Source organism: Homalodisca vitripennis, chromosome 1 (assembly GCF_021130785.1).
Source record: "Homalodisca vitripennis isolate AUS2020 chromosome 1, UT_GWSS_2.1, whole genome shotgun sequence".
In the NCBI taxonomy this organism is placed as follows: domain Eukaryota; kingdom Metazoa; phylum Arthropoda; class Insecta; order Hemiptera; family Cicadellidae; genus Homalodisca; species Homalodisca vitripennis.
Genome location: NC_060207.1, coordinates 30,761,314 through 30,777,329, shown reverse-complemented (window position 1 = coordinate 30,777,329; position 16,016 = coordinate 30,761,314). Strand labels below are relative to the sequence as shown.

Sequence of the window (16,016 nt, the reverse complement as noted above, 5' to 3'; positions counted from 1 at the left end):
CTCAATAAAGCCGCAAAGTTAATAACGACATCAATAACTGGTGCATCCATTCGTGCCAAGCCCTTTGTAGAACTTTGTGTAATAGAGCATAAACTTTGCACAATGTACAGTTTTCTATTACTACGAATCGTCGTTCTGTACCTCACGCTTCTGAACCACTTATCTTCCCTTTGTCGCTACCCACTTTGACTCAGATCTAGTATAAGCTGAGTTGTTTTTATCTGAATGGAAAAACCTCTTTTTAGTTATATAATGATGTAGGAAGTCTGCAGAAAACTACTTTACTTTTTTGGTGAATTGCATCATATTTACATACACATTTAACACGTGAATAACGTTTAAACTAAATATTCTATTATTAATTTTATATTGCCTTTTATCATAAAAAAGTAGAGGCCAATCCAATTTTTAAGTCTTATTCTGCCCGTCCTCTTGGGCCTCAGTGCGAGGATCTTATCAAACGGAATAAGGAGAGTCAGTACAGTACAAGGGTCATGGTCTTAAACAGGATGTGAACCTGCGCTATTTCTGGCTCGGATTCAAAGTCATACTCCTTAGATAGCTCGGCCGTTGACACCCCGTATTCTTTCCTCTCATATCGTTGTAAATGTAACGATACCTTAAAAAAACTAACTTCATTTAGTATTTTTCGTAATAAATCCCGCATAGGTAAACTTATGAATGTAACTGAAATTAGTGAAATTTATAATATTCATACAGAGTTTAAAAGAATGTAGTAAAATTTTGTTAAAACCGTCGTCTTAGTATTTTAAATTGGTTTTTGTGTTAGTTTCTCTAAGTTTCGTATTCGTTGGACAGTTCCTATTATCTTGCTTATTTGTTCTTTTCAAATTTAATCTAACAATAATTGATTTCGCGGTATGAATAAAAATATTGTGGACATTGGTTAAATCAATAAATGTATAAATAGAATTTTTTAAATAAAAAATGGCGAAAAATCAGTATTTTGCGGGCCTTTGTGAAATATTTAAAAAAATGTAAACAAGACTAAAAAATGTTATGTTTGGTGGAACCTTTTGGAGGTTATACTTTACAATCTTATATCAAGACATAACCTAGTGAGTCAAATCTTTATATAGTCAATTCTTGTTGACCAGTTGTTTTGAAAACGAACTTGTTCTGAAATGCGCTATAAATAGGAGTTTTTGGATATAATTTTATAGAAAATATTAATGGTCTATATTTATTTATATTTGTTTTCTTGTATGTGATCAACAGAAATATGCTTTTTTCATAATTCCTTGCTGTGGGTATTTTCAGGTGTTTGTAAGGTAGATAAAATTAAAGACTGATTTCACTGGTATGAACATTTTAATTATTAGTCTAAAATACATAAAGTGAGAAAGTACAAGATCTTACACATTTTACAGCACAAATGTGGGTGCAAGAAGAGCTTAGTGGTAATAAAACACTGGTAGTGGTAGCACTTGATGAAGTGTTTGGGCGGACCGTTTGTCATGCTCTGCAGAGTGTCCATGTTTGAGTAGTAGCTCTCTGGAAGTTTACACATCAGTGAACATAAAGAACAAGCTTCTATAAAGATTGGAACATTAACGTTAATTTTGTTTGTTTAAATAGATACAAATACGATCTGATGGAATTAGTATTTTTACATGTTTTAAAATATAATGATTGTAGTAATGGAATTTAAATGAATCAGTTAACCATAAAGATATAATGTGGTCAGCAAACAAATAACATATTGAAGTAAATAGCCGGTATTTAAATAAAGAAATAACTTTGTTGGCCTTGTTTATCTACGTTTGGCGGAAATGTCCAAGCTTCTTATAAGGACTACGCCCCTAATATTATTATTCTAAATAAGGTCTAGCACTTCGAAAACGCCCATAGATTCCCGTGATGTGGTACCTGGACCCCATACTGACGACAGTTGTCACGTGATTTCAAGGGAATCAGGATGTGGATGCTTTTCTTTTGCTCTGTGTTTAAGGGAATGCGACTATCTTCTCTATGTGTTTAATCCGATATCCGAATCTCAGAAAGACGAAGAAAACCATGGAGTTGTCGAATTACCGGTATGTCTTACACGAAGTATAAGGAATTTCCTTGAAATCCTCACTCAAATGACAACTATGACTACAAAGACACTCCGAGATTTTGGCACGGGATCATTATTGTAGAGGAACTAAAAAAGCACTGAAGGTGTGCAGTTGACCATATTGGAAGCGGGGTATCTTTCGTCTAGAATTTGCAGTTAGCTAGGGGAACTGAATCCATTTCGAATTGGAGTATTGAACTCCCTGTAAGTGTTACCTTGTACACTCACCATCCGGAAAGCATTTAAGTGATTGTTTTGTCGTTCATGCTGCTTTCCCTGCTCAGATTTATAGTCTTCGGGAAATGGGCAGGATAATGTTAAAATGATATCGGTCTTCTTTTAGTAAATGTAAAATCATCAGCACCGAATTGTTTGTACAAGACGTACGAGTAGAGATATGGTTTCACATCCAGATGGGAGTGAGGTTGTTTCTCAATTCCGATATTTACACATGTTATACGAAAATTGAAAACCTCCGTCTGTAATTACTATAAATCTGTAAGTGGGAACTGACGATTGGACGCCACTTATGTTTTATTTGTAAGTGTTTGGAACGAATGAAGAAGTTTGGTGCGACCCACTACAACTTAAACTTGACTGAGTGACAGCAGATGGCAGTATTGACCACCCTCCAATCGGGCAAAACCGATGCGACGCGCTGATCAAAACGCATCAGTGATTCGCTGCTGATTCTCGGAGGAGTTCGTATTCTGAGGACAAACCACTGTCTATAAACAAGCCCTTATTTTTTATGTTTAGACCACACTATTTTCAATTCAATAGTTTTTAGTACGAAACAAATTTGTTGATTGTTTAAAAATATTAACAGAATAATGATTACCCTAAAAATCCAAACACATAATAGCAGTTTTATTTGTGATGTAAGACATTGAAAGAATACATGGTCTGCAAAGCAGGGTAATATTATTTTATCTCAAAGAAAAAACCCATCGCTGTATGAACTTTGCTCTTTTGTTTTTCCTTTGATGTACAATTGGTTTGTATGTTAGCATTAAAGGAACAAGTTGTGTAAGTTTTTATTGAAAACTTTATAAAAAATAATGTTTTTTATTTGGTTCGGAAGTACAGAAGCCTAAGAAAATCAGTTTACCATGTTCTTTCAAGTTTTAAATATCATAATAAAAATCGACATTTAGTCCTGTATAAATTTGACATTCATTGCAATTTCAATAGTAAAAAATTGAAAAAAATGTCCCTGGAAAGAACTTGGCCAATGTACAAAAAATAAAAGGGATGATATAATTTAGAAGAGCGTCAAAGTACATTTTTATATCCAATACATAATATAAATTATGGTATTATCAAAGCTACTGGTTCTTTTTTTAATTGTTAGCCGTGAAACCCCGTAAAAATGACAACCTTAAGATAATTATATAATTTAGTTTGTGAAGTCCAATAGTTTTTCATTTTCGAGTATATTCCAATTAATTATTACTAGAAATACAATTTTCCAAATACAAGTTGATTTTTTTCAAGTTTCTCATATTTATTTTATAATTATTTTGTATTAATATGGTTGTAATATCACTTCATTCTACATGTATGAACGTTCATACTAATGAATACATTAACACATCATAACAATGAAATAAAACATTTAATTGTGTGCATTATGCATAATTGCACTGGTAACAATGTACACCGTATTAACATTTCATTGTTCCATCAAAGCAATGCTGACTTTAGAGTATCACTTCAGGATCTTAGGTATTATTTACATTTAAAGTCGTAATATTTACACATAAATTACACTAGATACAATGGTCCCAAGAATTGTCCATGTGCTCTCAGTAAAGTCTTGCCAGGACTCTACTTGGTGATGGGCATGAGTTCGTGTACGTCCCGCCAGGAGCCGTTGTTGAGTGTTACGGTTCTGCGGCGGTACAGAGACCCCACCGACCTTGTGTACTCAGAGACGACTGTAACAGAATAATACGAGTTAGTTGGCGGGAACGATAGGAAGGGCGCTGTATCCTCAGTACTGATACGCACATCCTTTCTAACACCGTTTACTTCTGCTGCGGTACATCTACTTCTTCACCACTGTAACATGATTGTACCAAAACAGGACTGTACCAGAAAATGATTTTAACAGAACACGACTGTATAAAACAACTTCGGAAAACATGACTATACCAAAACATGACTGTACCAAAACAAGTCGTGCCAAACCGGACTGTACCAGAAGATGATTTTACCAGAACACGACTGTACCAAAAAACTTCGGAAAACATGACTATACCAAAATATGACTGTACCAAAACAAGTCGTGCCAAACCGGACTGTACCAGAAGATGATTTTACCAGAACACGACTGTACCAAAAAACTTCGGAAAACATGACTATACCAAAATATGACTGTACCAAAACACGACTGTACCAAAAGAGGATTGTACCAAAACAGGACTGTACCAGTACGATAGCAATAGTAAATGATTTTAAATATCGAGGTCAGTGAAAACTTGGCTACGATCTGGCATTGTTTGAGTGTACCATCTTTGGCTGCTGAAGTGGTACACGATTAGAATTAACATGTCCTACCCTTGAATGTTACAACAGTGTTCAGAGACGGAAACAACTAGATGTTGCACTAAGGTTAAGTAATCATAGGATGTAATAATTTGTCTTATGTATTAGCTAAATCTCATCGTAACAAGAATAAGATATTCAGAATTACACCCTTAACATAGAAACTAAGTATCCTCAAGAGTCATCACACTTTTTCCTTACATTCTAAAATCTTACAAATAAAAATTACGTTGGAAATATTAAATATTTAAAAGCCGTTATATTTTAGTGCTTTTACAAAAAGCAGCTTATAAATAAATCTTTTATACATTAATGCAAATTTAGGAAAGAGATGCTTTTGTCACTTACTACAAGGAATCTCAAGAAAAGGCTCAGAATATTGATTTGAGATCCAGTGAGCACTCAGAGCAGTTGATTTAATATGTAATGAAAAGTAGCTGAATAGGTTTCTGTATTGGAGAAGGTTCATTGTTAGTTGAGGGCGGAACGAAGGGCTTGATTTATATCCCTGTAAAGCTTTTTAGTTTTTGTTCGGCATTTGAAAAATCACCTCCAGTGTCCCTTTTAACACACTTAATGGGTTTTCCTAATGAACTGTACGTTCTACCTGGCATCACTAAGTAAATGGCTTTGTTTTATGACAATTTATTAGATGAATAATTATAGAAGGCACATTTTATTCACGTAGGTGGTAAAAAATATTTGAAACACAACATATTTAATTATAACTATATTTGTTCTATGTTTATTATTTCAAAATAATTGTAAAAACTCCGGTGAAAATGACATTAATAAATCACGTCTAAAGTTACTTTCAGAATTCTAAGAGAGTTCCAATGAATTCGTTGAATATTCCATGCCATAATTTGTTAATGATGATCGTGAATGAGCGCGCTTGGATATTGTTTTGAACTTGAGTTACAAAGCTGCGTGGTAAAAAATTACATACATGTACAGGGTTAAAAAATAAGAGCTGTTTTTAGCTTAGCTCAATATAGGACGAATAAAGCTCGCCTCCTACAAGGTAAACAGTGCATATTTCAATGTACAGTGTAGTTAGTCTAAATCTCATTTTAATAAAAGCCAACCATTTAATATTCTACTAGTTATATCGCCTTTAACAGTATTAAAACCGTTTTATTATTTGTAATTAAGAAGATTTGTAAGTAATTTCAGTTACTAAATCTTATACAATTAAAGTAAGAAAATGCACTCACCGGTAAAGAATATATATATTCATTTTAAAATTATTGATAATATTAAGACTATAAAGTATTTATTACATCAGCAGTTTGATGTAAGTTCATATAGTTTGAACATAATTTAATGCGATTCACTATCAAGGTACAGCTTAATGGTATTCTGCTAGTAAAACCGTGTTTAAACTTATTTCCCTTTAATGTAAAAGTTTTGCAACTTTATGTGTCATAAAGATGGCAATACACTTTTGATATTAATTAATATTATGATCTTTAAATGTCTTTGTAAAAAGTGGTGTTATGTCATTTGTAGAATTGTTAATTTTTTTCCGTTATAACATTAAGAGAGTAGCATAAATGCTGTCTCTTTATGTTGTGAGGTAGGGAACTCGGAGTAGTTCACTAAATGAAATGGTGAATGTTCAGGAATAGATAAATAATTACTTAAATATCGTAGTATTACACATATTGTTGTATCTCGTTACTCCATATACTATTTTGGTAGTTTAGTGTGTATACGCAAACTTTTCCAGGTAGATTTCGAAGAAAATTCTACCTATTCTACCTGTCAAGCATTATAATCTTTATATATTTGAGTTTTTAAAATTTTCTACCAAACAGTTTGTTATAGATGGGAGTATTCAATAAAATATCCGTCCAGAGGTGACAGGGGTGGACGTGTGGGAGGAATGAAATGGAAATATTCGGCATTATGGCATGTGTGGTGTCTTAAGAAATACTAGTGTGCACTTCAATTTCAGCTGGTTATTATATTTATGCTGAAACTGTTTACTCATGACTAAGTGAACGTCATGGAATCATGGAAATGAGAAAAAATATTGGTAAATAAAATTTTCTCGAAGAGCAGTTATAGAATATTTTTCAGTAGAACAGTCAACACTCGTTATGAAGATATTTCGCGAGACTGTGAGGGTTTATAAAAGTTATGTTTTTAAATATTTCATCGTAACCTGCAGTTTAATTAAATTCAATCGGCCATTATTGTCTGTTTTTGTTTGAACTACGAGAAGAAGTTGAGAAACCTCTCATTGCACTTATTCTTAAAAAGACCTCTGTGCTTGCTTCCAAAGTGACAGGATATTCAGTATGGATAAGGTTGGGAGCAGGGTCCGCCTCCTGTCGAGACCCCTTGAGGAGACATAGCGAGCTGTATATTAGTAATGCCACCTTGGAAGGAGGAGGGAAGGTCAGCTCTATTTAAGTTCATGTCTATGCTAATTCTCCACGTAGATTAGACCCCAATATCAGTAGACATTTGCCAGTAATGTGCCGCTTCTGCACATCCATAGCGTGTTGCCCATATATGAATGACACATCGGATTTTGATTGGGATTATTTTTGAAAAATGGGAAGGTGGACACATCACGGGCTCCATGTAAGGTACTTTTAGAGCAAAAGGGATCCAATGGTCATTCGAAAACACAGCATAAACGATAGTGTGGTTCGTAAAACTATTTCGTGCCTGTAAACCCCAATGGTGAAGGAAGATTTCTGGCACCGTCTCTCATATAGTAAATTTCTCTCTTTACTCATTCCACATAAATCACATCCTTACGCGTAGTTATTATTTATACCAATGAACAAAGAAAATTGAAAAAAACTTTCATTATAGCTGCAATGCTTAAGCATACTAATTAACCTACACAATTCGACATACAGTAGTTTGCTATTAAATGTTTTTGAATATCTAGAAATAAGTAACCTGGAGCATACAATTAATATATTTCAGATAGTTGTTCAGACATTAATAATTATTAGTATCCTGATCCTGAACTCTTCTGTGCAATGAATTGTTCAATAGATTTTATATTATTTTAAAATATTATGTAAAGGAAACATAAAAACGTCTCCGTATAATGGAGTCATAACTGTAATCGAACATACTTATGACTCGAACTTGTATTTATTCTTACAGATTTTGTGTTCACAATTATTCTTACTATGCTACTACTTATAATATCGTGTGCTAAAAGTTGTTGTAAGTGATATAAGTGTATAAGTGATATTTGTAACCAATATAATATAACTAGTGGCTTTCAAAATATATATGATTGTTGAAAGACATACGCAAATACGCACTCAGTCGCCAGGTGTTCAAGGTGGCAAGCCACCTGTGGGGTCGATATATTATCTGAGGTTACCCTCTCCCTGGTGAGTACCTATCGCCGTATTGCAGATTGAATTGAATTGACGTGGCGTGAAAAAGCCTTTAAGAGTATTTTAACGTCTTTTGAGGAGCTTTTAAACTTTTTGGTTGTATACGGGTTATATTTTGTTAGTCTTTCCGTCACTCACGAAAACTCTATGCAACTAAAAGTGAAAACTAAATTTAATTGGGTAGTTAGCTTATATTTACTACATTATTAGCCAGGAAAGCTTTATTAAATATTGGGTCTTGTGGTGTTTCATAGCTATTTCTTAAAATATTTTTTTATTTTATACAATCCCATATTACCTTCCAATATATCAATAAAAATAAAACCATGTGTGTTATGAATAAACTCATCATTTCATACACAATTTTATGAATTTAAGCCTCATAAGTTTCAATTATTAACACGAGATATGTCCACGAGGACAGAGGACAGCTGCTGACATGATAGCTAGTTGGGCCCATCATACTCAAAGTATTATGTAACTATTTTGGTGGTAAATATTTATAAAACCATGAATTGATATCGATAGATGTATCCCAGTTTCGTATCTTCAATCTAATGTGAAACTAATTGTTTCGAGCCACGGTCTTCCAAGTGAGTGCCACCAGAGATGTTATTTAGACAAAGTAAGAAACGTCTAGCATTTAACATCTCGTACTTCACTGGTGAGAAGTTCCCGAGCCGACTTCGCCTGATTGTGCTCACGTTTCTTCAACATTAGGTCTCAAAAATCGGTTTGGTTCCCTTTGATAGCACGGGATATTGCACAATTGCAGAGTTTTTATAGTAATTTGATAATTTTTTAAATTTAATTAAATCTAATTTCCCGCTCAAATGGTCTAAATATAGTTTTTTTAGAAGTTTCCAATTAGGCACGTTACTTTATATCATTAAATATATTGTAAAAAATCAATTAGAGATTTTTACAACTCGTGTATTCTAGGCTTATAATATTAAAAAACACAGTTTGCTCAGGCAGTTATTGTCACTTCACTAATCAGCTGATTGGTTATAATGTTTGTTTATGACGGTTTATACTCATCTATGTTGAAATAATTGATCAGCTATGCATTTATTTGGTCTTTGGCCTTGAGTACTTATCGAGCTCTATTTACACCCGAAACAGAGCTTGAGATTTGAATGTTTTTTATTTTTTTTTTTTGTTGGGAAATAATCTTTAGGGTCCTCTACAGTTTTTAATTTTAGAAAAAAGAAATATAAGTCAGATTTAGGACATTAATATCTTAGGTTTGGTTTAACATTCGAACTTTCATCCGGTATACCACTCAGTATGTTACAATTTTTCAGAATTGTCGAATATTATGTTCTAATCTTTAGCTCCTTTCTCACTATTTGCGACTTATAAAATCAATAAGAAGATACCTCAATCAATACTCTACTAGTCTACTGGACTACAGTAAGCCGGTATTTAAACATTTTTAAGTTTTCATTATTTTTATTTTTTGCCCTCGATGCCAATATTAACAGTATGTACATTTAAATTCAGAAGTTTACAGTGCCAGTTTATTACTTTTTCATAATCGCTGAGTTTGATGACTATGATTTAATTTCAATCTTAAGATTAGAAATCAAATAAGCCACATTTTAAATACATTTTCCAAGATCGGTGAAAAAGCTTTACTGTTAAGCTTTATTGAGAATATGAAATCACAAAATAGGATTAAGTGATAGATTCAGATCTCTCCTGAACAAGCGATTTATGTTTTTAATAATATACAACGTGTCTGGAAATGACTGGCTCATATTTATTTATCGTACTCGCAAACAATGTTCAGTATGTAATATATTCCTATCTTTGGCGAATTAAGTTCAAACATTTGTTACATGGTATTTTATTAATTTTCAGATAGATGTTTGAATCTCAATGTTTCGTTCGCAGATGGTCAATTTATTAAAAGTGTTCAAATTGTATTTTCTAAATAACAGTCGTTAAGAATAGAAACGGACATAAAATAAGTTTTAGTGCCCTCTTTCTGTACATTTAAGTACATTTTGGTTTGTGCTAAATAAAATAGTAATGGAGTGAATGCAGTTTTAACAATATAAGTTGTTATTTTATTATTTTATAAATTGAGATTAGAATACTTAAGTGCCATAATTAACGGTTTTTACTGCGACCAAGATGGCGATTGGTAAAGCTACGATAATCAGGTGATTACAAATGGACAGCATATATGAGATAATCATTTGGCAACAAAATGCCTGCTGTTTTAATACAATCAGTTGATTGATTAGAAATTTTTTTGGACACATACTAATTAAAATTAAAAGGTTTTAATTTCGTTGGACACTTGTGTACCAAAATATGTCCTTGTACAGTAGTCTATCTGTCTGTTTGTCTGTCCCTCTGTTCGTTTGTGCGATAAAAGTACCTAGAATCTTCAAACTTTGTATATAGCTTCATTTTCGTTTAAGGGAAACCCCTATTGCTTTCAGGATCAAAAGATCAAAGAACAGTCCCCCAGTCAGTGCGATAATTCTTGATATAAAGGTCCTAGAGTCTTGAAACTTGGTATATAGATTCATTTTAGTTCAAGGGAAACCCGTATTGCTTTCAGGATCAAAAGGTCAAAGAACAGTCCGTCCGTCTGTGCGATATCTAGATAAAGTCATAGAGACTTGAAACTTGGTTCATAGCTTAGTCTTGGTCCCAGGAAGCATGACATGTACCAAAACTATGGAAGGGAAAGTTGACCGTCCGTGCCTTGCCCCTACCCCGCATAGCTGTCCTGGATTTTGTTTCAGACGTTTCGAAATGTTCGATTCCCTCAGTATTTCATCTACAGTGGTGTGTATAGCATTCTTTGTGCAGCGCGCTTGTATTTTTATATCTTACGGGTTTTGATTCTTCAAAAACCTATGAAGCGATGATACAATCTTCATTTTTTTGACCTACAACTAGTTCTATTGTCAGTTTATTAATTTTTGCGTATCCATCGCCTTACATGGATTTGTGTTCTGTATTCAGTTTGTTTCTGACACCTGAGGAAGATTATTGACTTCAATCCTCGAAACGTGGTATTCTACTGTAAAGCAAGACATTGACGTGTTAGTACTGTCATAGTGGTAAAATATATGGCATATAAATAATGTACCAATTGCATTCTTTTAGATAATAATATTATACAGTCCCTTTGGTTGTAAAATATGGGTTTGAAACGATAACATAACTCTCAGGATGAAGGTAAATGAACCCTTATCTCCATTCCGAGATACAGCGTGAACTCGGCTGTGTGAGCGCAACACGATTTACTGTTACGTGTATCCGACAGAAATCAAATGATTAAATTCAACTATTTTACTATTCATTATTCCTAATGGATGCTGTAGTATGTATTTAATATCCGTACATTCAGTAAATAATCTCTAAACCAGTTATAATGAATTTTTTGATTAAATATTCTGTTATACGTATAATGTGCTTAAATAAAACCATTATTAACCGCAGCCATATTGTGTTATTCGCAGTTTAATGAACAAGAGGGAAAATCCGATATAATTCGCGCAAAGTTGTCTTTCCGATTGCGTGTCCTTTGAAGCGCAGCACGACTGTTTAATGTGTAATCAATGGTTATTGAAGCATTTAATCCTGTGCGATTACATATCTTTTGCTACATCATACCTGTAATTATTTCATGATATCTCACTTTTTATTTTTAAGATATAAAATATAATATGTAATTTATCGTTTGAAAAATGTCAACTCTACGAAATATTTGAAATTCCGAGAAATTTATCATCACATTAAGTAATGATATGTATGGCTTGTTGTTAGTTGAGAGGCACTTGATATTTGTCTGAACATTACAAAAATGGAGTTCGTGCATTTCACAGCAGTTTCTATCTTTGGAACATTTAATGCTTGTATTTATGACAATCCACGTTTAGCCAGTTCGTATGTTTATCACTCCGTCCAAGAGTTAAGAGTTTCGCCAGGATGTTTAGTCGTGTTTCTACGGTCGTAAGTGGTGCCACCACCATCGCTAGTAATATCACCATCATCCTTAGTAGTAAGTAGGCGTACTACAATGATCGTAAGCGGTGCCACCACCATCGCTAGTAATATCACCATCATCCTTAGTAGTAAGTAGGCGCACTACAATGATCGTAAGTGGTGCCACCACCATCGCTAGTAGTTTCACCACCATAGATAGCAGTAAGTAGGCGTACTACCATGTTCGTAAGCGGTGCCACCACCATCGATAGTAGTATCACCATCATCGTTAGTAGTAAGTAGGCGTACTACAATGATCGTAAGTGGTGCCACCACCACCATAGATGGTAGTATCACCATCATCGTTAGTAGTAAGTAGACTTACTACCATGGTCGTAAGCGGTGCCACCACCATCGATAGTAGTATCATCATCATCGTTAGTAGTAAGTAGGCGTACTACAATGATCGTAAGTGGTGCCACCACCATCGATAGTAGTATCACCATCATCGTTAGTAGTAAGTAGACTTACTACAATGATCGTAAGTGCCACCACCATCGCTAGTAGTACCAATATCATCGTTAGTAGTAAGTAGGCTTACTATAATGATTGTAAGTAGTACCACCACCATCGCTAGTAGTACCACCATAATCGTTAGTAGTAAGTAGACTTACTACCATGGTCGTAAGCGGTGCCACTACCATCGCTAGTAGTACCACCATCATCGTTAGTAGTAAGTAGACTTACTACCATGGTCGTAAGCGGTGCCACTACCATCGATAGTAGTAACACCATCATCGTTAGTAGTAAGTAGGCGTACTATCATGAGCGTAAGTGGTGCCACCACTATCGTTGTACCACCGCTAACGTTAGCGACATTATTTAGCAAATGTGCAATATATTGATTTAGATAATTTACACAATAGCTCTATTAATATTCATACATTTACTTAATTTTCAGTGTCAGTTTGTTTTATTAATATTCAGTGTGCTCTCTTAGTGCTTTAATCGCAACCGACTACCTCTATGACTAGGATTTGCAGTGTTGATTGTCTCTACTCTAACTACTGAATTTTCTAGTTACTACACTCCTACGTTCTAAATGAGTTTGTGATGCGAGTATTGTCGTCTGGACCTCTCACCTCTTAGTTTCCACTAACATGTACAGTTGTGGCATAACCTGGCTCAAGGTCACTAAGCGTGTTGGACAACCTAAAAACAATAGTTTATTGTTAATACAATCTGGTTGGCGCAAATCTCGTATGCAATGGTTACATAGGTAGAAATGACATGCTTTGTAGTAGGACCTGTTTAGAGTTTTGTAAATTGCTTATAGTGAACACTTAGAAATATTTCTACTAACTCGGTTTTGACATTTACCTACACACTGTGGCTTTAATGCGAAACAAGAGGTTAAACACAATCGGTTAGATACAAATATGTACGGTTTATACATAATTGACAAATGTCTGTGTGATATCAGAATATTATCAAATAACGAATAACAAATGTTTTAAATACAACTTTAATTTCCCTATCAAAATAAACGGCAGCATTTTAAGGATTATTACTTTCACAATTTTCTATTGTAAAACGACATATTTTTTTTAAGAAAAGCAAATTTAATATTTCTTATGTAGTTTTTACGCTCTACGTTATAAAGAATAATTACGTACGATACAGAATATATTGTGTTCTGAAAAATTAACACAGAGCTTTTAAACTACTAATTGTCTTGAAATTTTAATATTTTCGTTTGATAATATCCATTAAATTTTCGTATTTTATAATTTAACTCGTTATTGTACATTTCCAAATGCTTCATGATTGAAGAGAACAACTCGTTCTCTATTAATGAAGAAAGTGGGAGCCAGCATGGCAAGAAAGTCTATAATTAACATTTTTTTAAATTTGGATTTGAATCAGCACTTTTTATGAATTTATCGAATTACTGTCATCCGTGTTAGTTGTAATAAATACCATTTGTTTTTACGCTATTTTGTATTTCGACGTTCGAAGTTAAAAACACTAATTAGAATAGTTTCTTGTTTAATGTGTAATAAATTAAAACACAAAAAAATATTCCTTTTAAGAAAGGTCGATTTTATGTATGCTTGGTCACTCGAATTATTCAACTGAAGATCTTGCAGCTTTGAAAATTAATTATAAGCATATAAAAACATTTCAAAACACGTGGATTTGAAACTAAGTGATGCTAAGTGAAGTAACGTGATTGTTTATAATTTAGAAACTATCATTTAGAAACCTGAAATGTATTTATAATCATGTAATTATGTTTCTAAACATGTGGACTAGAAAATAAATCAAGCTTCTAACTAACGTGGTTGGTCATAATTTGGTAACTCCATCATTTTGAACCTTTAAAAGTTATTATAATCATATAAATACGTTTATAAACTTGTAGACTATAAGTAAAATAGTTGATTTTATTTCTTTGACCACTCGATGTATCGAAAATAGTTTGTGTTATACTGTTAAACTCGAAACTCGGTATAAATCTGTATCTGTATCAGAGTAAAGCTTTCATTCATGTTCAGGCATGTGGCATGTTAATTCAGCTGTCGTTGAGCAGCCTAGGAACATCCTGAATCCAAGGATAGATGAGATCTTATATCAATGTTAAGGTCTAATAAAAATAAGTTGACATGAAAAAATTAAATTTGTTGTTCAGTACAAAATGGCAGTATTTTCAAGACGCTGTGTACTTTTTTTAAATTTCAACATTATCTATGGACTTTTTCCTAAATCTTTTTACTGCTTCATAATATTCACTTCACATAAGACCAACACTTCAAGAAAGACCGCACTTTTTAAAAAGTGCTTGAAATATTGTTAATCAAAGTTTTAACTTAAGTTCAAGCCATAAATTATGTTTTGTTCTTGATTCAATATCCGCGTTACTAATACGTGTATATAAGCAATTGTACAATTGTTCTGATTATTATGCAGACATTATACAATATACAAAGATTAACCTCGTTGTAGATGTGAACCTCGTCAGCTTTCCCCTGCTCTCGTAGGCGTACCTCTCATTTAGTACATTAATTAAAAAAAAGAAAAAATTACATGTAAAATCTCAACGGCACAGTAATATTCTTAACAATCACTACATTTTCCATTGTTTGTTTAACCAAATTCCAAATTTGAATTAGATAGAATTCCTTGTTAATAAAGAAACTAGAGGAAAGCAGTATCGAAATATAAAATTACAAATTTTTGCCAACCATCGGAAGTAAAACACGGAAGTCTAAATAATTTTACTTCGTTAATACGACCATTGCTATTTCTTTTTAATATTATATAGCTACATTTTAAGGTTTGTAAATTCGTGTTTGTGTTGGCGTTCAGCAATGAATAATTTATGACATGATAAGTTAAACAAGAGGCATGGGTAATGCTGCCGTTTGTTTAACGCGAATGAGCGTTTAATTGGATTCATTAACTATTGACGAATCATAACAATCATTTCCTGGAAACAATACAAAGACACTCGTAGCACAATACTTTTTAATATTCTTTTTCATGTACTATGTAACATAATATACAAATAAATAAAACACAAATATTGTTTCCATTTAAAAAAATACTGTACTTTAGTGTTTTTAATGGACACTTTATCGTTCTCGGTAGAATACAATTGACAGCTTTTTGTTCTACGTATATTATCTTTCATAAAACTTTAGTCATACATTTTTATACTGGAAACTCCGTATTTTATTTTTTTATCTATTGAATTTAAAAAATTAAAAACTAGGTTTTGTAGAGGTAAAAGTAATTGGTAGATATATTACAGTCATTGTCATCGTAATTGAATTCAAAACTAAAATGTCGGCAAAAATATCACTACATAGTATACTGCACAGATAATAATTTAGTATACATTACAACAAATGACTATTGTGTGGTATCTATTACAGCCATTATTTACTGTTACATTTGAATGTATCATTGTTACTGCATGGAACAGAGTTATTTTCTACGCTCTGCGGATTATGAAAACCGAATGAAAGATGTATCACTGTATATTTATTGTT

General features: G+C 33.1%; 2 protein-coding genes across 6 annotated transcripts in view; one reads left to right on the top strand and one right to left on the bottom strand.

The window, feature by feature from the left end:
* Positions 1-16,016, top strand: part of LOC124359151 (protein furry) — a 693,398-nt gene that overhangs the window by 137,679 nt on the left and 539,703 nt on the right. The gene's annotated exons all lie outside the window — the stretch shown is intronic.
* Positions 1,263-16,016, bottom strand: part of LOC124359168 (FMRFamide receptor-like) — a 419,981-nt gene continuing 405,227 nt past the window's right edge. Inside the window, exons 6-7 of one of the 2 annotated variants that reach the window (XM_046811723.1) lie at positions 13,104-13,173; positions 1,263-4,020 (exon numbers count right to left, since the gene is read on the bottom strand). In XM_046811723.1, the coding sequence (XP_046667679.1) occupies positions 4,011-4,020; positions 13,104-13,173 (80 nt within the window). In that variant the 3' untranslated portion in view covers positions 1,263-4,010. The remainder of the gene's footprint in view (positions 4,021-13,103; positions 13,174-16,016) is intronic. The other variant, XM_046811714.1, reaches the window with a different exon arrangement.